Source organism: Tachyglossus aculeatus, chromosome 6 (assembly GCF_015852505.1).
Source record: "Tachyglossus aculeatus isolate mTacAcu1 chromosome 6, mTacAcu1.pri, whole genome shotgun sequence".
Classification (NCBI taxonomy): Eukaryota; Metazoa; Chordata; class Mammalia; order Monotremata; family Tachyglossidae; genus Tachyglossus; species Tachyglossus aculeatus.
Window position 1 is genome coordinate 29658338 of NC_052071.1, and position 23160 is coordinate 29681497.

The window sequence follows — 23160 nt, forward strand, 5'->3', positions numbered from 1 at the left end:
AGGGAGCAAGAGAGCTAGCTTGGCGGAGGGGCAGAGGGAGGGCATTCCAGGCCAGAGGGATGACGTGGGCCGCGGGTCGACGGCGGGACAGGCCAGAACGAGGCACGGTGAGGAGATTAGCGGCAAAGGAGCGGAGGGTGCAGGCTGGGCTGGAGAAGGAGAGAAGGGAGGTAAGGTAGGAGGGGGCGAGGTGATGGACAGCCTTGAAGCTGAGGGTGAGGAGTTTCTGCCTGATGCACAGATTGATTGGTAGCCACTGGAGATTTTTGAGGAGGGGAGTAACATGCCCAGAGCGTTTCTGGACAAAGTCTAGAAGGGGGAGACAGATAAGACAAACATGTAGACAGATGTCAAAACCGTTAGAATAAATAGAAGTATGGCTATATGCACATCATTAATAAAATGGAGTAGTAAATATGTACAAGTTTAAGAAATAGAGTAATAAATATGTACAAATATATACAAGTGTTGTGGGGAGGGGAGGGAGGGAGGGTCGGGGTGGGGGTGATGGGGAGAAGAAGAGGAAAAAGTGGGCTCAGTCTGGGAAGGCCTCCTGGAAGAGGTGAGCTCCTCCATGTCCCCATGTCCCCTGAACAGAAGCAATCAATGGTATTTGTCGAGTGCTTACTGTGTGCAAAGCACTGTATGAAATGCTTGGGCGAATACAGTGTACCCTTGCTTTTCTACTACAACCCAACCGGCACACTTCACTCCTCTAATGCCAAGCTACTCACTGTATGTGCATCACATCTATCTCACCACCGACCTCATGTCCATATCCTGCTTCTGGCCTGGAATGCCTTCCCTCTTTATATCAACAGGCAATTACTTTCCCCACTTTCAAAGCCTTATTGAAGGCACTAATCCAAAAGGCCTTCCCTGATTAAGCCTTCATTTCATCTTCTTCCACTCCCTGGATGCCCTGATTTGGTCCCTTTATTCACATTCCCTCTCAGTCCAAAGCACTTATATACAAATCCGTAATTTATTCATTTATATTAATGTCGGTCTTTCCCTCTAGACTGTAAGCTCATTGTGGGTAGGGAATGTATCTGCTTATTGTTATATTTACTCTCCCAAGCACTCTGCACACAATAAGAGCTCAATGAATGTTTGAATGAAAGTGCATACATTATTATTAGCATTATCATTAGTAGTAATAATAATAGTATTTAAGTGCTTGCAATGTGTAGTCCTCTAAGACTGTAAACTCATCGTGAGCAGGGAATGTGTCTACCAACTCTGATGAATTCTGTTCACCCAAACATTTAGTACAGTGTTCTGTATGTAGCGAGCACTTGGGAGAAACAGCGTGGCATAGTGAATACAGCAAGCGCCCAGGAGTCAGAAGGTCATGGGTTCTAATCCCAGTTCTGCCACTTGTCTGCTGTGTGATGTTGGGCAAGTCATTTCACTTCTCTGGGCCTCAGTTACCTCATCTGTAAAATGATAATGAAGATGGCATTTATTAAGCGCCTGCTATGTGCAAAGCACTGTTCTAAATGCTGGGGAAGTTACAAGGTGATCAGGTTGTCCCACTGAGGGCTCACAGTCTTAACCCCCATTTTACAGATGAGGTAACTGAGGCCCAGAGAAGTTAAAGTGACTTGCCTAAAGTCACACAGCTGACAATTGACAGAGCCGGGATTTAAACCCATGACCTCTGACTCCCAAGCCCCTGCTCTTTCCACTGAGCCACGCTGCTTCTCTAAAATGGGGATTGAGACTGTGACGGACTGTGTGCAACCAGATTAGCTTGTCTCCACTCCAGTGCTTTGAACAGTGCCTGGTACATAGTAAGTACTTAACCGAATACATTATTATTATTATTATTATTATTATTATTATTATTATTAATAATAATGAATACCCTTGACTGATGGATTAGAACACTGCACTTTGCATTAGGAACAAATATACACAAGGGAATTATCACCTAATTGTGAGGGGCTCACAGTCTTTGAGGAATTATCAACCAATTTATTGAGCGCTTACTCTACTGTACTATACAGTTCGTACGTGACAGTGGCAAGAACCCGGGTTTAGGAGTCAGAGGACGTGGATTTTAATCCTGGCTCTGCCACTTGTCTGCTGTGTGACCTCGGGCAAGCCACTTAACTTCTCTGTGCCTCAGTTAAGACTGTGAGCCCCATGTGGGGCAACCTGATTACTTTGTATCTACCCCAGAGCTTAGGACAATGCTTGGCACATGGTAAGCGCTTAACAAATACCATAATTATTATTATTACACACACACGCACACACACACACACACTTTATATGTCTTAAAGTGTTGACATGGAAATATGGATGGACAAAAATCCCCATCTTGCATTTTGGGGGAACCGAAAGAAGGCGACTGGGGCTTCATTCATTGTCACATTTATTGAGCACTTTACTGTGTGCAGAGCACATGGGTTCTAATCCCGGCTCCACCGCTTGTCTGCTGTGTGACTTTGGGCAAGTCACTGCACTTCTCTGGGCCTCAGTTCCATTATCTGTGAAATGGGGATGAAGACTGGGAGCCCCATGTGAGACAACCTCCCAGGAGAGCTCACCTCTTCCACGAGGCCTTCCCAGACTGAGCTCCCTTTTTCCTCTCCTCCTCCCCATCACCCCCCTCTGTCCTACCCACTTCCCCAGCCCACAGCACTTGTATATAATTGTAGATTTATTACTCTATTTATTTTACTTGTACATATTTACTACTCTATTTTGTTAATGATGCGTATATAGCTGTGATTCTATTTATTCTGACGGATTTGACACCTGTCTACATGTTTTGTTGTCTGTTCCCCCCTTCTAGACTGTGAGCCCTTTGTTGGGTAGGGACTGTCTCTATATGTTGCCGACTTGTACTTCCCAAGCGCTTAGCACAGTGCTCTGCACACAGTAAGCGCTCAATAAATATGATTGATTGAATGAATGAATGAATGAATGAATCACATTTATTGAGCGCTTACTGTGTGCAGAGCACATGGGTTCTAATTGCACCTCCACTACTTGTCAGCTGTGTGACTTTGGGCAAATCACTTCACTTCTCTGTGCCTCAGTTCCCTCATCTGTGAAATGGGGATGAATTATAATAATAATGATAGCATTTGTTAAGCGCTTACTATGTGCAAAGCACTGTTCTAAGCGCTGGGGGGGATACAAGGTGATCAGGTTGTCCCACGTGGGGCTCACAGTCTTAATCCCCATTTTACAGATGAGGTAACTGAGGCTCAGAGAAGTGAAGTGACTTGCCCAAGGTCACACAGCAGACATGTGGCAGATCCGGGATTCAAACCCGTGATCTCTGACTCCAAAGCCTGTGCTCTTTCCACCGAGCCACGTTGCTTCTCTAAGACTGGGATGAAGATTGTGAGCCCCACGTGGGACAACCTGATCACCTTGTATCCCCCCCAGCCCCTCCCGGTGCTTAGAATAGTGCTTGGCACATAGTACATGTGCCTCGTTCTCAGCTTGTCCCGCCGTCGACCCCTGGCCCACGTCATCCCCCTGGCCTGGAATGCCCTCCCTCTGCCCATCCGCCAAGCTAGCTCTCTTCCTCCCTTCAAGGCCCTACTGAGAGCTCACCTCCTCCAGGAGGCCTTCCCAGACTGAGCCCCCTCCTTCCTCTCCCCCTCATCCCCCTGTCTTACCTCCTCCCCTACCCCACAGTACCTGTATATATGTATATATGTTTATACATATTTATTACTCTATTTATTTTACTTGTACATATCTATTCTATTTATTTTATTTTGTTAATGTGTTTGGTTTTGTTCTCTGTCTCCCCCTTCTAGACTGTGAGCCCACTGTTGGGTAGGGACTGTCTCTATATGTTGCCAACTTGTACTTCCCAAGCGCTTAGTACAGTGCTCTGCACACAGTAAGTGCTCAATAAATACGATTGGATGGATGACACATGAGAAGCAGCGTGGCTCAGTGGAAAGAGCACGGGCTTGGGAGTTAGAGGTCACGGGTTCAAATTCCGCCTCTGCCAATTGTCAGCTGTGTGGCTTTGGGCAAGTCACTTCACTTCTCTGAGTCTCAGTTACCCCATCTGTAAAATGGGGATTAAGACTGTGAGCCCCACCTGGGACAACCTGATCACCTGTATATGTGTATATACGTTTGTGCATATTTATTACTCTATTTATTCATTTATTTATTTTACTTGTACCTATCTATTCTATTTATTTTATTTTGTTAATATGTTTGGTTTTGTTCTCTGTCTCCCCCTTCTAGACTGTGAGCCCACTGTTGGGTAGGGACTGTCTCTATATGTTGCCAGCTTGTACTTCCCAAGCGCTTAGTACAGTGCTGTGCACACAGTAAGCGCTCAATACGATTGATTGATTGATTACATGACACATGAGAAGCGGCGTGGCTCAGTGGAAAGAGCGCGGGCTTGGGAGTTAGAGGTCATGGGTTCAAATCCCACCTCTGCCAATTGTCAGCTGTGTGGCTTTGGGCAAGTCACTTCACTTCTCTGGGCCTCAGTTACCCCGTCTGTAAAATGGGGATTAAGTCTGTTGCCAACTGTTGCCAATTATATGTTGCCAACTTGTACTTCCCAAACGCTCAGTACAGTGCTCTGCACACAGTAAGCGCTCAATAAATACGATTGATTGATTGATTGACTGCAACCTGATCACCTGATCACGTGAGAAGCAGCGAGGCTCAGTGGAAAGAGCACGGGCTTTGGAGTCAGAGGTCATGGGTTCGAATCCCAGCGCCGCCACATCTGCTGTGTGACCTTGGGCAAGTCACTTAACTTCTCTGAGCCTCAGTTACCTCATCTGTAAAACGGGGATTAAGACTGTGAGCCCCACATGGGACAACCTGATCACCTTGTAACCCCCCAGTGCTTAGACAGTGCTTTGCACATAGTAAGCACTTAACAAATGCCATTATTATTATTATTATTATTATTATTATCACCTCGTATCCCTAGAGAAGCTAGCTCTCTTCCTCTCTTCAAGGCCCTACTGAGAGCTCACCTCCTCCAGGAGGTCTTCCCAGACTGAGCACCTTCCTTCCTCTCCCCCCTCGCCCCCCTCTCCATCCCCCCATCTTACCTCCTTCCCTTCCCCACAGCACCTGTATATATGTATATATGTTTGTACATATTTATTACTCTATTTATTTATTTTACTTGTACATATCTATTTATTTTATTTTGTTAGTATGTTTGATTTTGTTCTCTGTCTCCCCTTTCTAGGCTGTGAGCCCACTGTTGTGTAGGGACCGTATCTATATGTTGCCAACTTGTACTTCCCAAGCGCTTAGTACAGTGCTCTGCACATAGTAAGTGCTCAATAAATACGATTGATTGATTGATTACATGACACATGAGAAGCGGCGTGGCTCAGTGGAAATAGCACGGGCTTGGGAGTTAGAGGTCATGGGTTCAAATCCCGCCTCTGCCAATTGTCAGCTGTGTGGCTTTGGGCAAGTCACTTCACTTCTCTGGGCCTCAGTCACCCCGTCTGTAAAATGGGGATTAAGACTGTGAGCCCCACGTGGGACAACCTGATCACCTGTATATATGTATATATGTTTGTACATATTTATTACTCTATTTATTCATTTATTTACTTTACTTGTACCTATCTATTTTATTTATTTTGTTAGTATGTTTGGTTTAGTTCTCTGTCTCCCCCTTTTAGACTGTGAGCCCGCTGTTGGGTAGGGATCGTCTCTAGATGTTGCCAACTTGTACTTCCCAAGCGCTTAGTACAGTGCTCTGCACATAGTAAGCGCTCAATAAATACGATTGATGATGACTGATGACATCTATTCTATTTATTTTATTCTGTTAATATGTTTGGTCTTGTTCTCTGTCTCCCCCTTCTAGACTGTGAGCCCACTGTTGGGTAGGGACCATCTCTAGATGTTGCCAACTTGTCCTTCCCAAGCGCTTAGCACAGTGCTCTGCACATAGTAAGCGCTCAATAAATACGATTGATGATGACTGATGACATCTATTCTATTTATTTTATTCTGTTGATATGTTTGGTTTTGTTCTCTGTCTCCCCCTTCTAGACTGTGAGCCCGCTGTTGGGTAGGGACCGTCTCTAGATGTTGCCAACTTGTCCTTCCCAAGCGCTTAGCACAGTGCTCTGCACACAGTAAGCGCTCAATAAATACGACTGATTGATTAATCCACCTCAGCGCTTAGAACAGGGCTTTGCACATAGTAGGCGCTTAACAAATACCATCATTATTATTATGATAGTAAGCGCTTCACAGACACCGTCGTCATTATTATTATTTATTCGCTGTTTGGTTTCGGGTGGGGACACAAAATGGCGGCCGCCTCGGCCTGAGGGGAAGGCGCGGCCTCACGAGCCCCTTCCGGGTTCCGGGCGCGCGCCCCTCTGTGAGGGGGGGCGGGCCCGCCGCGAGGGGCGCGCACGCGCACTACGGGCGCCCCGCCCCTTCCGGCCACGCCCCCTCAGCGCCTCGCCCGTAGCCCCGCGCATTTGCGGGCGGTTGCTGTGGAGGTGAGGCGCTCGCCGCTGTCTCGCCCTCTCAGCTCCCATCATCATCATCAGTCGTATTTACTGAGCGCTTACTGTGTGCAGAGCACTGTACTAAGCGCTTGGGAAGTACAAATAGGGAACATATAGAGACGGTCCCTACCCAACAGTCTAAAAGGGGCGGGGGGGAATCATGGCCGACGAGGAGCCGACCGACTCGGGCCCCGGCCTCCTTCAGGAGATCTTCACGTCCCCGCTGAACCTGCTCCTGCTCGGCCTCTGCCTGTTCCTGCTGTACAAGATCGTGCGCGGCGATCGGCCGGCCGGCGGCGGCGGCGGCGGCGGGCAGGACGACGACGAGCCCGCGCCGCTGCCCAAGCTCAAGCGCCGCGACTTCACCCCGGCCCAGCTGCGCCGCTACGACGGCACCCAGGAGCCGCGCATCCTCATGGCCATCAACGGCAAGGTCTTCGACGTCACCGCCGGGAAGAAGTTCTACGGGCCCGGTACGGGCGATCCGCGCGGGAGGGAGACGACCGACTAATCCTAAAACCATCCTTCATTCAGTCGTCTTTATTGAGCGCTTACTGTGTGCAGAGCACTGTGCTAAGCGCTCGGGAAGTACAAGTTGGCAACATATAGAGCCTTCAAGGCCCTACTGAGCTCTCAGTAGGCCTTCCGGGCGATCCGCGCGGGAGGGAGACGACCGACTAATCCTAAAACCATCATTCATTCAGTCGTCTTTATTGAGCGCTTTCTGTGTGCAGAGCACTGTACTAAGCGCTTGGCAACATTATAGAGCCTTCAAGGCCTACTGAGAGCTCACCTCCTCCAGGAGGCCTTCCCGGACTGAGCCCCCTCGTCCCCCTCTCCATCCCCCCGTCTTATCTCCTTCCCTTCCCCACAGCACCTGTATATATCATCATCATCAATAGTATTTATTAAGCGCTTACTGTGTGCAGAGCACTGTACTAAGCGCTTGGGAAGTGCAAGTTGGCAACATATAGAGCCTTCAAGGCCCTACTGAGCTCTCAGTTGGCCTTCCCGGACTGAGCCCCCTCCCCCTCGTCCCCCTCTCCATCCCCCCGTCTTACCTCCTTACCTTCCCCACAGCACCTGGAAATATCATCATTATCAATCGTATTTATTGAGCGCTTTCTGTGTGCAGAGCACTGTGCTAAGCGCTCGGGAAGAACAAGTTGGCAACATATAGAGCCTTCAAGGCCCTACTGAGCTCTCAGTAGGCCTTCCGGGGGATCTGCGCGGGAGGGAGACGAGGGACTAATCCCTAAAACAATCATTCATTCAGTCGTATTTATTGAGCGCTTACTGTGTGCAGAGCACTGTACTGAGCGCTTGGGAAGAACAAGTTGGCAACATATAGAGCCTTCAAGGCCCTACTGAGAGCCCACCTCCTCCAGGAGGTCTTCCCAGACTGAGCCCCCTCGTCCCCCTCTCCATCCCCCGTCTTATCTCCTTCCCCTCCCCACAGCACCTGTATATATCATCATCATCAATCGTATTTATTGAGAGCTTACTGTGTGCAGAGCACTGTATTAAGCGCTTGGGAAGTGCAAGTTGGCAGCATATAGAGCCTTCAAGGCCCTACTGAGCTCTCAGTAGGCCTTCCCAGACTGAGCCCCCTCCCCCTCGTCCCCCTCTCCGTCTTCCCTCCTTCCCTTCCCCACAGCACCTGGATATATCATCATCATCAGTCGTATTTATTGAGCGCTTACTGTGTGCAGGGCACTGTGCTAAGCGCTCGGGAAGAACAAGTTGGCAACATATAGAGCCTTCAAGGCCCTACTGAGCTCTCAGTAGGCCTTCCGGGGGATCCGCGCGGGAGGGAGACGAGGGACTAATCCTAAAACAATCATTCATTCAGTCGTTTTTATTGAGCGCTTACTGTGTGCAGAGCACTGTACTGAGCGCTTGGGAAGAACAAGTTGGCAACATATAGAGCCTTCAAGGCCCTACTGAGAGCTCACCTCCTCCAGGAGGTCTTCCCAGACTGAGCCCCCTCGTCCCCCTCTCCATCCCCCCGTCTTATCTCCTTCCCCTCCCCACAGCACCTGTATATATCATCATCATCAATCGTATTTATTGAGCGCTTACTGTGTGCAGAGCACTGTATTAAGCGCTTGGGAAGTGCAAGTTGGCAGCATATAGAGCCTTCAAGGCCCTACTGAGCTCTCAGTAGGCCTTCCCAGACTAAGCCCCCCCCGCCCCCGTCCCCCTCTCCATCCCCCCGTCTTACCTCCTTCCCTTCTCCACAGCACCTGGATATATCATTATCATCAATCGTATTTATTGAGCGCTTACTGTGTGCAGAGCACTGTACTAAGCGCTTGGGAAGTACAAGTTGGCAACATGTAGAGACAGTCCCTGCCCAACAGTGGGCTCACAGTCTAAAAGGGGGAGACAGAGAACAAAACCAAACATACTAACAAAATAAAATAAATAGATATGTACAAGTAAAATAAATAAATAGAGTAATAAGTATGTACAAACATATATACAGGCGCTGTGGGGAAGGGAAGGAGGTGAGATGGGTATGGAGAGGAGGACGAGGGGGAGAGGAAGGAAGGGGCTCAGTCTGGAAAGGCCTCCTGGAGGAGGTGAGCTCTCAGTAGGGCCTTGAAGGGAGGAAGAGAGCTAGCTTGGCGGGTGGGTAGAGGGAGGGCATTCCAGGCCCGGGGGAGGACGTGGGCCGGGGGTCGATGGCGGGACAGGCGAGAACGAGGTACGGTGAGGAGATTAGCGGCGGAGGAGCGGAGGGTGCGGGGTGGGCTGTAGAAGGAGAGAAGGGAGGTGAGGTAGGAGGGGGCGAGGGGACGGAGAGCCTTGAAGCCCAGGGTTGTACATATTTATTACTCTATTTTACTTGTATATATCTCTTCTATTTATTTCATTTTGTTAATATGCTTGGATTTGTTCTCTGTCTCCCCCTTCTAGACTGTGAGCCCACTGTTGGGTAGGGACTGTCTCTGTATGTTGCCAACTTGGACTTCCCAAGCGCTTAGTACAGTGCTCTGACCACAGTAAGCGCTCAATAAATACGATTGATTGATTAAGAGGTCCACCCTACTCCAGCACATAATAGTGTCTATCCGCTCTTTATGCCTCGCTCTCGCCTGTCCCGCCGTCGACCCCCGGCCCATGTCTTCCCCCAGGCCTGGAATGCCCTCCCTCCCAACATCCGCCAAGCTAGCTCTCTTCCTCCCTTCAAGGCCCTACTGAGAGCTCACCTCCTCCAGGAGGCCTTCCCACACTGAGCCCCTTCCTTCCTCTCCCCCTCGTCCCCCTCTCCATCCCGCCCCGCCCCCGTCTTACCTCCTTCCCTTCCCCACAGCACCTGTATATATGTTTGTACATATTTAGCGCTAACTTGTACTTCCCAAGCGCTTAGTACAGTGCTGTGCACACAGTAAGCGCTCAGTAAATACGATTGATTGATTTATTACTCCATCTTGTACATATCTATTCTATTTATTTTATTTTGTCAGTATGTTTGGTTTTGTTCTGTCTCCCCCTTCTAGACTGCTCAATAAATACGATTGATAGAGACGGCTCCTACCCAACAGTGGGCTCACAGGCTAGAAGTGGGCTCAATCATGATGATGGCATTTAATACTAATAATGATGGCATTTTTTAAGCGCTTACTATGTGCAAAGCACTGTTCTAAGCTCTGGGGGGGGATACAGAGAAGCAGCGTGGCTCAGTGGAAAGAGTCAGAGGTCATGGGTTCAAGTCCTGGATCCGCCACTTGTCAGCTGTGTGACTTAGGGCAAGTCACGTAACTTCTCTGGGCCTCAGTTCCCTCATCTGTAAAATGGGGATTAAGACTGTGAGCCCCACGTGGGACAACCTGATTGCCTTGTAACCTCCCCAGCGCTTAGAACAGTGCTGTACACATAGTAAGAGCTTAATAAATGCCATTATTATTATAAGGTGATCAGGTTTCCCAGTCTTAATTCCCATTTTACAGATGAGGGAACTGAGGTGCAGAGAAGTGAAGTGAATTGACCAAAGTCCCACAACTGACAAGTGGTGGAGCCGGGATTTGAACCCATGACCTCTGACAACAAAGTCCGTGCTCTTTCCACTGAGCCACGCTGCTTCTCTAAGCGCTTACTATGTTTATTCAATCATATTTATTGAGCGCCTACTGTGTGCCGAGCACTGTTTAAGCGCTGGAGGGGGGATACAAGGTAATCAGATTGTCCCACTTGGGGCTCGCGGTCTTCACCCCCGTTTTACAGATGAAGGAACTGAGGCCCAGAGAAGTGAAGTGATTTACCCAAAGTCCCACAGCTGACCGGCATTATAACCCACGACCTCTGACTCCCAAGCCCGGGCTCTTGCCGTTGAGCCACGTTGAGGAGGCCGTGGAAGAGGGGCAAGTTTGGGAAGAAAGGGCCTAGCCTGCCGAGGAAGCGGGAAGGGGAAGGCTTTGGGCTGCAGGACAGCGGGGGACGGGCAGACACCGTCATCATCATCATCGCAATGGTATTTGCTTACTATGTGCCAAGCACTGTTCTAAGCACGGAGGTAGATAGAAGGGAATCAAGTTGCCCCAAGTGTGGCTCACTTAGTGGGAAGACCACGAGCTTGGGAGCCTAGTTATCCATTAGCAGCAAGGCCTTAAGGCAAGAGCAAAGGTTTGGGAGTCAGAGGTCATGGGTTCTAATTCCGACCTTGACAATTGTGAGCTCTGAGACTTTGGGCAAGTCACTTCACTTCTCTGGGCCTCAGTTACCTCCTCTGTAAAATGGGGATTAAGACTGTGAGCCCCACGTGGGATAACCTGATTACTTTGTATCTACCCCAGCGCTAAGAACAATGCCTGGCACATAGCGCTTAACAGTTACCATCATTATTATTATTATTATCCCCATTTTATAGAGGAGGCAACTGAAGCACAGAGAAGGTAAGTGGTCAGCCCAAGATCACACAGCAGACTAGTGGCGGAGTTGGGATTCGAACCCACGTCCTCTGACTCCCCAGCCCGTGCTCTTGCCACTAGGCCATGCGGCGCCTCTTGAGGGCCGGAGAGTGGAAGCAGGATGAAGAGGAACCAGGCAGGGAGGAGCAGACAGCTGCAAGAGAGAGGAGCTGGAGGAAAACCGGGCCTGGGGAAGTGGGGTATAATAATAATAATTATTGTGGTATTTGTTAAACGCTTACGACTTGTCAAGCACTGTTCCAAGCACTGTGATAGATAGAAGGTAATCAAGTCCCAGGTGGGGCTCACGCTCCTACTCCCCATTTTACAGAGGAGGTAACTGAGGCCTAGACAAGTGCACAAGTGGCAGGGTCGGAATTCGAACCCACGTCCTCTGACTCCCAAGCCCGGGCTCTTGCCACTAAGCCATGGGACGGGGCCAGAGGACGGGTTCGAGGGGAGCGGGAGGCCAGGGCGGGCCGGCTGCCATGGGCACGGGAAAAGAGGAATGCAGCCGAGGGAAGGGGGAGAGGCAGGGCCGAGCCCTGGCCGTGTTTGTCATCGGGGGTGGGGGCAAGGGCGCCCTACAAATGTGGCTTAGCATATTAAGACCAGAGCCCCGGGCAGGTAAATGGGAATGTCCGATGGGATCTGCTAGGGAGGGTTTTATCGGATGGCGAGGTAAGTGTGGTATGCCCAACTAGGTGGGAGTTGGGTGGGTGGTGATAATCGTGGAGCCTCAGAGTTGAGAAGCTGTGTGAAGGAATGGATTGCACCAGCGCACTTGACCTCTGGCATCCTGCCCATTTTCCTCCCCCTGCCAATGGGTGCAATAGGCAAAGAGGCGGGCCAGTAGGGATTGATTGATACGAACCCACTTCTTCCGATGGGAGGGGAAAGGACAAGGACAAGGCCATCTCCTCCCCTCACCCCCAACCCCTGCCTTGAAATCTTAATAATAATAATACCTAGTATTTGTTAAGTGCTTACTGTGTGCCAAGCACTGTTCTAAGGGCGGGAATAGATACAGGGTGATCCAGTCCCATGTGGGGCTCTCAGTCTTAATCTCCATTTTACAGAGGAGGTAACTGAGGCACAGAGAAGTTAAGTGGCTTGCCCAGGGTCACACAGCAGATAAGTGACAGAGCTGGGATTAGAACCCGTGTCCTCTGACTCCCAAGCCCGTGCTCTTTCCACTAAGCCACGCTGCTTCTCTTGAGTCCCATACCACCCCAAATCCTCTGATTCGGAGAATTGGGGTGTGAGCTATTTAGGTGGGCACTACGGTGAGTTCCCTAGTTCCCATTACTTAAGCACCAACTCATATGTCCTGTTTTTCTTCTTCCTGTCCGTACTTGATTTTAGCATCTGACTCTCTCACTTGTTTGTAAACTCCTTGAAGGTAGGAGGGTGGTCTACTGATGTTCTCCCCAGTGCTTTTAATACAGTGTCCTCCCCGCAGATACTCAATGGATACTTTTAACTGATATCCCTCTTGCCTGTGAATGTTTGTGAGGGTAACTCATTACGTTTATAATTGCCAAAAATTTTACAAATGTAATTTTTTAGGTGTAGATGTGGTTTTTAAATTACAGTTGTAAGTTTGCCCAGAGGCCCAGCCAATAAACACAATTAATGTTAAAGCCTGGGTTACTCAGGCACAAGATAAAGTACAGTAGAAGGAAGTTATTTTGCTGGTCCCAAAGTAGTTACATCATCATATGCATTTTACTATTCGGGAATTAAATTTGCAAAAAGCAGGAGTGCAATAGCCCCAATTTAGATCCAGAAAATTTGCATATGTGAGTTTCTTTTACCAACGTGGTTTAAGCACCACGTGGCCAGAATTTACAGCGAATTGAATGTCACACATGTCACATACATGGCATGGCATTATCCTGCAAACTTTCACTTCACAATTGCTGGTTAATCTATATGGTGCACTGTAGATGTGGTTTAAAGTGCACCAGGACATTTTCTTCCTACCTGTGCAGTATTTAAATAAGCCTTAATTAACACATTTTTTAACCTCATTTACCAATACTGAAAATGCTAAATTCAAATTTAGAGAAGGGTTTAAAAACAAGAATGTTGCACCTGTGTCAGTTAGACCTCTTTCCCAGCCCTCTTACTGATCCCAGTGTTGGATTCAGTGAGATGTAGGATTGGAGATTTTGTGTGATCACCTCTATTTGAACTGATCAGCGTGAGAGAAGCAGCCTAGTAAAAAGTGCATGGGCCTGGGAATCAGAGGACTTGAGTTCTAATCCAGCTCTGCTACTTGCCTGCCATGTGACCTTGAATGTCTTGTAACTTCTCTGTGCCTCAGTTTCCTCATCTCTAAAATGGGGATTAAAACCCATTCTCCCTCCTATTTAAATTGGGAGCCCTGTGTTGGATTGGGTCCGATCTGATTATCTTGACTGTACCCCAGCACTTAATACAGTGCTTGGCACATACTAAGCACTTAACCAATACCACTGTTATTACTATGATTAAACCCACGTATGTATTATGGTGTATTAACCAGTATCAATAACCAGGGAAGCAGCTTGGCCTAGTGGAAAGAGCACAGGCCCTTGAGTCAGAGGACCTTGGTTCTAATCCTAGCTCTGCCACTTGTCTGCTGTGTGACCTTGGGCATGAAACTTAACTTCTCTGTGCCTCAGTTTCCTCATCTGTAAAATGGGGATTCAGTATTTGGGCTGTGAGCCCCATTAGGACAGGCACTGTGTCCTGTGTCATTAACTTGCATCTGCTTCAGTGAGGCAATCAGTCGTGTTCATTGAGCATTTAGTATACCCCGAGTACTGTACTAAATGCTTGGAAGAGTATACTATAATAAAGTTGGTAGATACGTTCCCTGCCCACAAGGAGCTCACAGTCTAGAGGGGGAGAAAGACAATAAGATTAATGTACACAAGTGTGGTAGGGCTGAGGAAGAGGTGAAAAAAGAGTACAGATCTTAAGAACAAAGGGCAACAGAGAAGGGAGAGGGAGTAGAGAAAATGAGGGCTTAGTCTTGGAGGAGATATGATTTTTAATAAGGTTACCCCAGTGCTTAGAACAGTGCTTGAAACATAGTGTGTAACAGATACCATCACTATCATTATTACCACCAACGTAGACAATTTTTGATATTTGAGAAGCAGTGTGGCATAGTGGAAAGAGCCCGGGCTTGGGAGTCAGAGGTCCTGGGTTCTAATCCCGGCTCCGCCACTGACCAGCTGTGTGACTTTGGGCAAGTCACTTGACTTCCCGGCGCCTCACAGTTCCCTCATCTGTAAAATGGGGATTAAGACTGCGAGCCCCACGTGGAACAACCTGATCACCTTTTATGTACCCCAGTGCTTAGAACAGTGCTCAGCACATAGTAAGTGCTTAACAAATGCTATTTTATTATTATTATAAAGGAATTTATAATAATAATGGCATTTAAGCACTTACTACATGCCAAGCACAGTTCTAAACACTGGATTTGAAGCGCTGAAATTCAGCTGTTGGTGCCAGTGTTTGTTTTGCAACACATCACCATGATAAGGTACCTTTGCCCACCTGTTAAAAAGCCAACAACACACAAATTAGATTGTGTTATTATTAAACTTCTCATTTGTAAAGAAATATTCAACAAATGTGAAGTCTGTAATTTTCTTTGGGACTCTTTACCAAATTCTTTCCCTTATGTGTTATATTGGTCTTTCAGTCTGCATTATGATTGATTAATCTTGTGTCCTCAGTCCTTCACTGACTTAGCTTGTCCTCTTCACCATTACTCTGTTCTCCTTTTTTTTTTTTCCCCAGACCTGCTCTAAACTTACTGCCTTCCTCTTCGCATGCTTAAGTAGGAAAGCTTTCAAAAGCAGTCCGGGACTCTGGCTTATCATTTTCATCAACTACTTTCTCTCTCATTTAACATTCCTTAATATTTCATTTCATCACATGTCTGTCTGTGTTGATGCCAGTATACAGCTCATCTCCCCAGGGCTGACTCTAATGGGAAGCAAATGGCCTATTGTTCTGACCTGGTGCCAGCAAACCTGACTTTTGAAATTTCATCCTAGCCCACCCAACTGTCATTAAATCACTTTGGACAAGTCACTTAACCTCTTTTGTTGGTCTCAGCAGTAATGTTCATTGGAATGCGATGTATTTAAGTTGTTTTCAGGTACAAGTTACTGAAAATTCTAGGTCATATTACAACTGTCTTAATGATTTAGAGGTAAAAGCTTCTCATCCATTAGGTAAAATTTTGACCCAAGTGGGCCCAGCTTTGAATGGTTTAAGAAGACAGCTTTGGAATTTAAGGATGACTAAGAAAATCGATGTGTGCGAGGGACCCCTTGCTATTTTCTTCTTCTTACCGTGGAGCCACAGAGGTGGACTGTGGAAGAGTCTCTGTCTAATAATACGTTTTTCTTTTTTTCTGAAAAGAGGGGCCATATGGGGTTTTTGCTGGAAGAGATGCATCCAGGGGGCTTGCTACCTTCTGCCTGGATAAAGAAGCCTTGAAAGATGAATATGATGACTTGTCTGACCTCACTTATACGCAGCAAGAGACCTTGAAAGATTGGGAATCGCAATTCACTTGTAAGCACTTTCTCTTGCAGGGATATCAAGTGTCTTTGAGTAATTATTGGGCAATGCAGTTCATTGTGTTGGTGGTTGTTTATTACTAAGCAGGAATTTGAACCCAACTGATAGGCTCTTTTAAACTTGGCTAGATCAAGGTAACTTCCTTAAGTTTTTGCAGCAATGCTGAGTCATTTGCTGGGGCTGCCTCCTCACTTTTATTTAGTTTTTCTTATGAAGCCTTTACCCCAAAAAGCCAAAAAAAAACCCAAAAAGCCAAAAAAACCCCAAAACAAGCCATGAGACATTCCCACAGATTTTATATGAAATAGCTGCTGCCTTATGGAAAAAGACTAGGGATTAGTCCCTGGTCGAGAGGTACAGTGCACAGATTCTTCTGTGCAAGAATTTGCAATTAAAGACTGTTCAGTATTCACCTCTGTTGGAGAATTAAGCATTGGCCAAAAGATATTGAGGTCTTCCATAGTTTTGTTTTGCAAATTGCAGCATTTGCAATTTGCATTAAAGGGTTACTTCAGACAGCAGATCATTGTTTTGTGGCTCAAGGTTTGCATTGAGGCATTTGCCGGGAAGATGAAACTGAATCTTGGAGGATTACTGAACTGGTTCCCCGCACATCTAGACTTGTAATTATGATAATAATTCCCCAGCAAAACTTGACTACTAAGGAGTAGCATTGGAACCCTCCCAGAAGTTCATTCAGAGGAATGAGCTTTTGTGAAGCAGAATTCAAAGAGCTCAGTTATCTGGGGACAGATCAAACTGTATCTTGCATTTGCTCAGTTAAATTTTACTTTCATGCAGCACCATGAAAAGTGTGCTACTTGGGGAAACCTGGTGGCTTCTAGTGCTCAAACTTATTGCATTATGGCTTCAATTATACCATTAGTCTCTGCAACTAGAACAGATGTAAGCAGGAATAGTGCAATGGGTGGGTAATATTGGCTCTAATTTTCCTTTAAATTACCTGATTCATATGATGCAGTTTGTTTCATTTTTGTAAGTGCAGTTAGGTAATTCATTCTGGGCATTATTTTCATGGGTTCGCCAGAGTACCTGTAGAACAAGATGTGCATATGAGTAGTAATAGTAAGTTGTTGTTGGTTACTGAAGTTTCCCAGAGCTTTATTTTAATTTGCAGTTTTAGTGGTTTTGACCTACTAGAACCACAGAGTCTCAAAATCACTTGTTCATTGTATTAAAACCTCGAGGCATTCCTAAGGTCCAGTTTGCTTTTTGTGCTCACATTTCCCTCAGATAACACCAGGCAGCCTGGAGACCCATAATAAATCCCAGTAGTTTTCTGCCATTGATCCAATTCCCGTTATTTCACTTCTAGACTGTGAGCCCACTGTTGGGTAGGGACCGTCTCCATATGTTGCCAACTTGTACTTCCCAAGCGCTTAGTGCAGTGCTCTGCACACAGTAAGCACTCAATAAATATGATTGAATGAATATCACTTGGCATCCCTGGACAGGCTGCCTGATTAAATCCCCATTTTCAGTCTTTATTAAGAAAGAATAGAATGAATCGTCACAACACGGAGTCCACCCTACTCCATGTTTAATATAGTGGTTATGTAGCCAACGTCTGAAGGCATGTGTGACCATTTTTGCTATTTTTCTCTGCTCCAGTTAAGTATCATCATGTGGGCAGACTGCTGAAGGAAGGGGAGGAGCCTACAGTGTACTCAGATGATGAAGGACCAAAAGATGCTAATGATCGAAAGAAAGACTAATGGATGCAGTGAGGAAAAATCTATTTTTATATATTCCTGAATCATTTGTAATGTTCCAGGTCTGTCTCTAAATAATTGTGATTCCAAAAATATTTAGAAAAGCTTTGGACTAGCTGTGAATTACTTACATATGTGTATATATACACACACCCCATTTGGGCCATTGATAACCTGGATAAGAGCAACTCCTACTTTAGAATCTGCATGATCTGAATGCAAATACAGCTAGGGGCATTTCACATACAGAAGTGAACTGCAATACTCTAAAAATGCTCTTGCTGCTTTTCTTCAATCTATGTAGTGTAGCACAGGCACAAGCTAAGACTTCACCTTAGTGTCGGGTAAGCCTGATATTTTGTAGAAATTTATGCAAAGTATGTGTTAATGTGAATGTCTAGAGAATGAACAATCTGTTTTAGACATGATTCTGTTCAGGGAAGATGAAATACTCTTTCAGTTGGACTCACTGCATGATTTCTCTTTTCTTTGCCTTTAAAGCAAATCCACAGTGTTACAGAGGCTTTAGTGTCGATTTAAGGGGCTGTTCAGTATAAAACGTCAAAGCCTAATAAAGCTGGGGAAAATGCTCACCTACTTTTTGCCCCCAGAATGAAGAGGGGCTATATTCTATGAACTAAATACACAATCTTAATTGTTCAATTTCTTTTGTTGTTTCTCATATTTGTATTATTTGTCTGTTGTAAAGGCCTGGATCCACAGTTCATAGAACAGGTTCTTACGACAGAAATGATGTGACAGGGGAATGAGACAGCAGCCTTCTCTTTTGATGTGGTAACTTGAAGATGCAGTCCAATGGAACCCGGGTCTATGAGCATATTAAGGAAAACAATCGTTTTAATGCTCATTTGAAAGGTTCTTGGTCCTATTAAGTTTGTGGTTGTGAACACTGAATTTGCAGGCATGTCTTACTAAACTTCTTTTCAGAAGTGAATTCCTTCCCCTCCCCCACTATGTCTTTATTTTTCAGCCTGGAAAATTATCCTTTAGAATCGGGGAAGTATAATGCCTTTACTGATAGTTCTAAATAAAAGCATGCCACTCTAAGGATATGTGTGTGAGTATGTGCAGGTACTCAGTTCAGAATTACAGAAATGTCTATCCTCACAGGTAAGAACTTTCACCCTCAGTTTCACTGCTGAGCCCAGGGAGAAAACTGGCTTAAATGACAGATTGAGAAGGAAAATTTATGCCAAATATTAAGAGAAACCCCTCTAGTGAAATCTGAAATACTGGGTCTCAGGAAGATGCTTTGCCAAGTAGTCTGGAAGAACTGAATAGTAAATTGTTTAGGAGGCACTGACATCCCCCTCCCCTTGACCCATCTGAAAGGCGTGAACTCAAGTTACTGATGCTCTTGAAAGGGATATAGTTGGCATGTTCAGAACACTAGTTTTTGCAAATAGTTTTTAATCCAGAGCAGCAACGAATGCTAATATCAGCTGTGAGTCTCCGAAAGGGAGTCCTTGAGGTTTTTCTCCCCAGCTTTATGGTGGTGTGCTGGACATTTTATGGAGTTCAGGTTTCACAAGACTCTGGCTAAAGTAAATATTCTTCATGAGAGGCTCTCCAGCCTTTCCATAACAGGAACCTTTCTCATATCTCTTTAGGGTTTGAGACCTCCACCACCTTTTGTGTGTCATTTATTTTACATTTATCAATGTTCCACTTCGGAAATGTTATGTCACAGGTTGTCAGAGCAATGCTGACTCATCTTCAAGGTACAGAATGGAAAATAGTTAATAGCTTAACTAGAAACCTATAATTGTGCCTATAGTGTTTGTAGAATGAATAGGTTTGAGGTTGCTTTGATTCTTTAATTGGGTTTTGGCCTACTTCTGTTGCCCAACCTTTGGGTTAAGGGTGCTCTCCTAGTAGCTCTAGGGAGTTTGGCCCTTGTTGACTTCGAGTTGAAGCTGCAGTCTCTTTCCAATGATGCAACAGTTTGCCAGGGAGATGATCATTTCCGCTTAGCACAAGGTAGGGAATTTGAGCTTCTAAGAGGACATGTCCTCCTACACATATCCTTAAGAGTAGTAAACTAGTATATATATATGTAACTGTAGTAACATTATTTTGAAGTGAAATGTGTTTATGAGGTGGCAGTAGCTTTTTTTTGTCAATACAGAACTACAGCACCATGCAAAAGAAGTGCCTGGGACCAACTGTGGGGAGAACTAACTAATTGCGCACTCTTCTGTAGAACAGGAATTCTTAGTTTGGCACTGGCCTTTTTAACACTAAGCCTTAAGCAGACAGCACGGTTGTGTGAACAGGTTACTGGCCGAAGTATTGTATGAGTAACCCATAAGGGGTTGAAGATTACTGTAATTGTTGTTAATCAGCTATTGATTTTTTAAAAATCCATTTTATTTTGTTGAAAACTTCTTCTAATGGTTTTACCTCAAATCAGAAAAAGTTGAAGTGCTTTGTTAGACAGTTAATAAAATTGTTTTACACAGTATGGTGGCAGTTGTGTGGTTTTTGTTTGTTTTTAAAACCTTAAAAGAGCTAAAAGCTGATGTTTACCAATCAAATGACCACTTCTGCAAGAAGAATTTTTTTAAAAAAATTCTTGTACAAATGGCAACTCAGTGTGGAAGTTCCCATGTTACTATGGATTCCATTCTTAATCCATTTACAATTCAAAATGTAAATAACTCCCTGATTTAGTACCTAATGTGGAAATCAATCAATCAATCGTATTTATTGAGCGCTTACTGTGTGCAGAGCACTGTACTAAGCGCTTGGGAAGTACAAGTTGACAACATATAGAGACAGTCCCTACCCAACAGTGGGCTCACAGTCTAAAAGGGGGAGACAGAGAACCAAACCAAACATACTAACAAAATAAAATAAATAGAATAGATATATACAGGTAAAATAGAGTAATAAATATGTACAAACATATATACATATATACAGGTACTGTGGGGAAGGGAAGGAGGTAAGATGGGGGGATAGAGAGTGGGATGAGGGGGAGAGGAAGGAAGGGGCTCAGTCTGGGAAGGCCTCCTGGAGGAGGTGAGCTCTCAGTAGGGCCTTGAAGGGAGGAAGAGAGCTAGCTTGGCGGATGGGCGGAGGGAGGGCATTCCAGGCCCGGGGGAGGACGTGGGCCGGGGGTCGATGGCAGGACAGGCGAGAACAAGGTACTGTGGAAAGACCCAGTACTTTTTAAAGGGGGAAATACACATATTTTAAATACGATATTTCACATGGATTTTGCTTTGAATTAGATTTTTTTTCTCCTGAAGCAGTTTTGAAACGGATATAGCTAGTAAATGCAAAACTTCAGCATGGGCTAATGAAGCCTTAGTGGAACAAGAGACAGGAAATAAAAGGGCTTCAGCTTCTCCATGCCATTTGATCACACTGTTGATCAGTCTTCGTAACTGAGTAAACTTGAACTTCATATTCCAATGGAATATATTTATGATTGGTCTGTTGTGTTGAGAACGTTTATTTTTAAAGGTTTAGCTTAGAGAAATCTGCACAGCTTTCATGTATTACTCCTCCCCCAAAAGTGCAGGCACTTTAAAATTTGATGTAGCACTCTCCTCTCTTAAGGTTCTAGTTGAACTTAAACTAGAACTAAGGATTTGAAGTCCAATTCTTATTCTTAACAAAAGCAGAAAGGGCACGGCCTATAAAACATGTAATGTAATACAACCTTTCATGGTTAAATGAGTACAGAATGAAAACAAAAGCATGTAGACCAATCTTGTGATGTCTTTGGCTTGAAATCTTTTAAAATGGGAAGAGGATTAAAATGGTTCTTTCACATACTTCAATTGGCCTGGAGTATTGCCATAAGAGAAAGCAAGTAACCTTGTTAGAACTGTGGGCATTAAGCCTTTTTTCCCCTCTTTGTCCACTACAGATTGGTATAGCATACACACACACACACACACACACACACACACACACACACACACACACACACACACACACATATTTAAGGTAAGTCTTGCTTTTATCATCTGTAAGTTATTTTAAGAAAATATAAGACTTAAATAACAGGCCAGACTTCTCAAAGCCAACTGGCATATTCTTATGTGACTGCTTACATAATATGCATCTAGAATAAGGGAATGTTGGTGGCATTCCATATCATGCAAGTTTCAAGTTCTTTTTTTCTTACAGTTCTCCATCCCATCTTCACCCAGGATTCAGAGGTATTTATCACCAAGTCCATCTGGGGGCTCCATCAGTACTGTCCCATTTCTGTTCCTTTAGCAGGCTGTCAAGCAAAATGTGTGTCATTGTAAAAGTGCAGCATTTAATGTGAATGGGAATGAGAGAGTCATTTGTTGTATGGGTCAAATGTAAGTCTCTTTTTTTCTGAATGAATGTGGATGTCAAGGGAGTGTGAAAGCCTCATCTCAAATGTAGACCCAGCTCAAAGCCACTAGTGTTATCTAAATTTATGCCTTCTTGCTTTGGCTCTGAGGATTGAAATGCATCTGGGCTGACTGCACTACTCTGTTTCCCACCTCACAAAGTCTTACAAAGCTGAGATCGGCCACAGAAACCCCATTTGTCACATATTACAATTGGAACCTTGAAGCAGGAGATAAAAGGGGAGCCTTCCACCTCGATGTAGTTGAGGTTGAAAGAGGCAGACAGGAAATATTTTTGAATGTCTGAATTCATGGTCTTTGCCAAGGTCAAGCAGTGCTTGAAGGAGGACTATCATTTTTGCCCCTTCCCAAAATACCTCATGGCACTGAATATTGAGCCACAGACTGATGTAAGGATTACCCATTTTTAGCAGATTATCTAACTGAAAATATTTTGAGTTTAAGGGAACACAAAGTCTAAGATAGAACACACAGTTCTTTAGATGGCCAGGATCTGATTGACTTGCTTAATAACATCTCTTATCTAGACCAGGCATTTTAAAGTCCCACAACAACTGCTACTCTCCCCACCTTCCTTAATGTGCAAATTACACTACGCTCATAGAAAACTCTTCAACAATCTTAATATTAATCCCTGTCTTTCCCACACTGGCTCACCTCCATTCAGTCTCTGTGCCATTGCCTATACCCTTTCTTCTGTCTTAAAAGCTCTTATTTTTTCCCCAAACCATGTCCTTCTAACGTAACATTTGTAAAATGTTGCTGCCGTGAGTCTCCGACAGAAACCTTACCAGTTTCCTTTTCCTCTCACTCCATTAACTCTGTAGCACTTAGAGTCTTTGGATTATCCTGTGTATGTGTTTTTGTTTGTCAATTTTTATTCATATATTTGCCCTCCATTAGATTGTAAAATTAGGCCCCACCAGTCTTGTTTTTTTGCACTCCCCCAGAGACCTTGTAAAATATTCAATATACCAAAAAATATTTACATGTGGGTGACCACTGACCACCTGATCTCACTGCAAAATGATTTAAG

General features: G+C 45.2%; 1 protein-coding gene across 1 annotated transcript; it reads left to right on the top strand.

Annotated features, from left to right (window-relative positions):
- Positions 1–6466: 6466 nt before the first annotated feature.
- Positions 6467–20227, top strand: PGRMC1 (progesterone receptor membrane component 1). Its single transcript, XM_038747680.1, has 3 exons — positions 6467–6976; positions 15848–16003; positions 17642–20227. Exons 1-3 carry the CDS (start codon positions 6664–6666, stop codon positions 17743–17745), a joined length of 573 nt encoding a protein of 190 aa, XP_038603608.1. The 5' UTR covers positions 6467–6663; the 3' UTR covers positions 17746–20227.
- The last annotated feature ends 2933 nt before the right edge of the window (positions 20228–23160 follow it).

What these genes read in the sequence shown, in the direction of transcription:
- PGRMC1 (XM_038747680.1), top strand. Translation starts at nt 6,664, where the DNA reads ATGGCCGACGAGGAGCCGACCGACTCGGGCCCCGGCCTCCTTCAGGAG. An exon ending in GAAGAAGTTCTACGGGCCCG is followed by an intron (nt 6,977 to 15,847) that starts GTACGGGCGATC and finishes TTTTCTGAAAAG; the next exon opens with AGGGGCCATATGGGGTTTTT. An exon ending in TTGGGAATCGCAATTCACTT is followed by an intron (nt 16,004 to 17,641) that starts GTAAGCACTTTC and finishes TCTCTGCTCCAG; the next exon opens with TTAAGTATCATCATGTGGGC.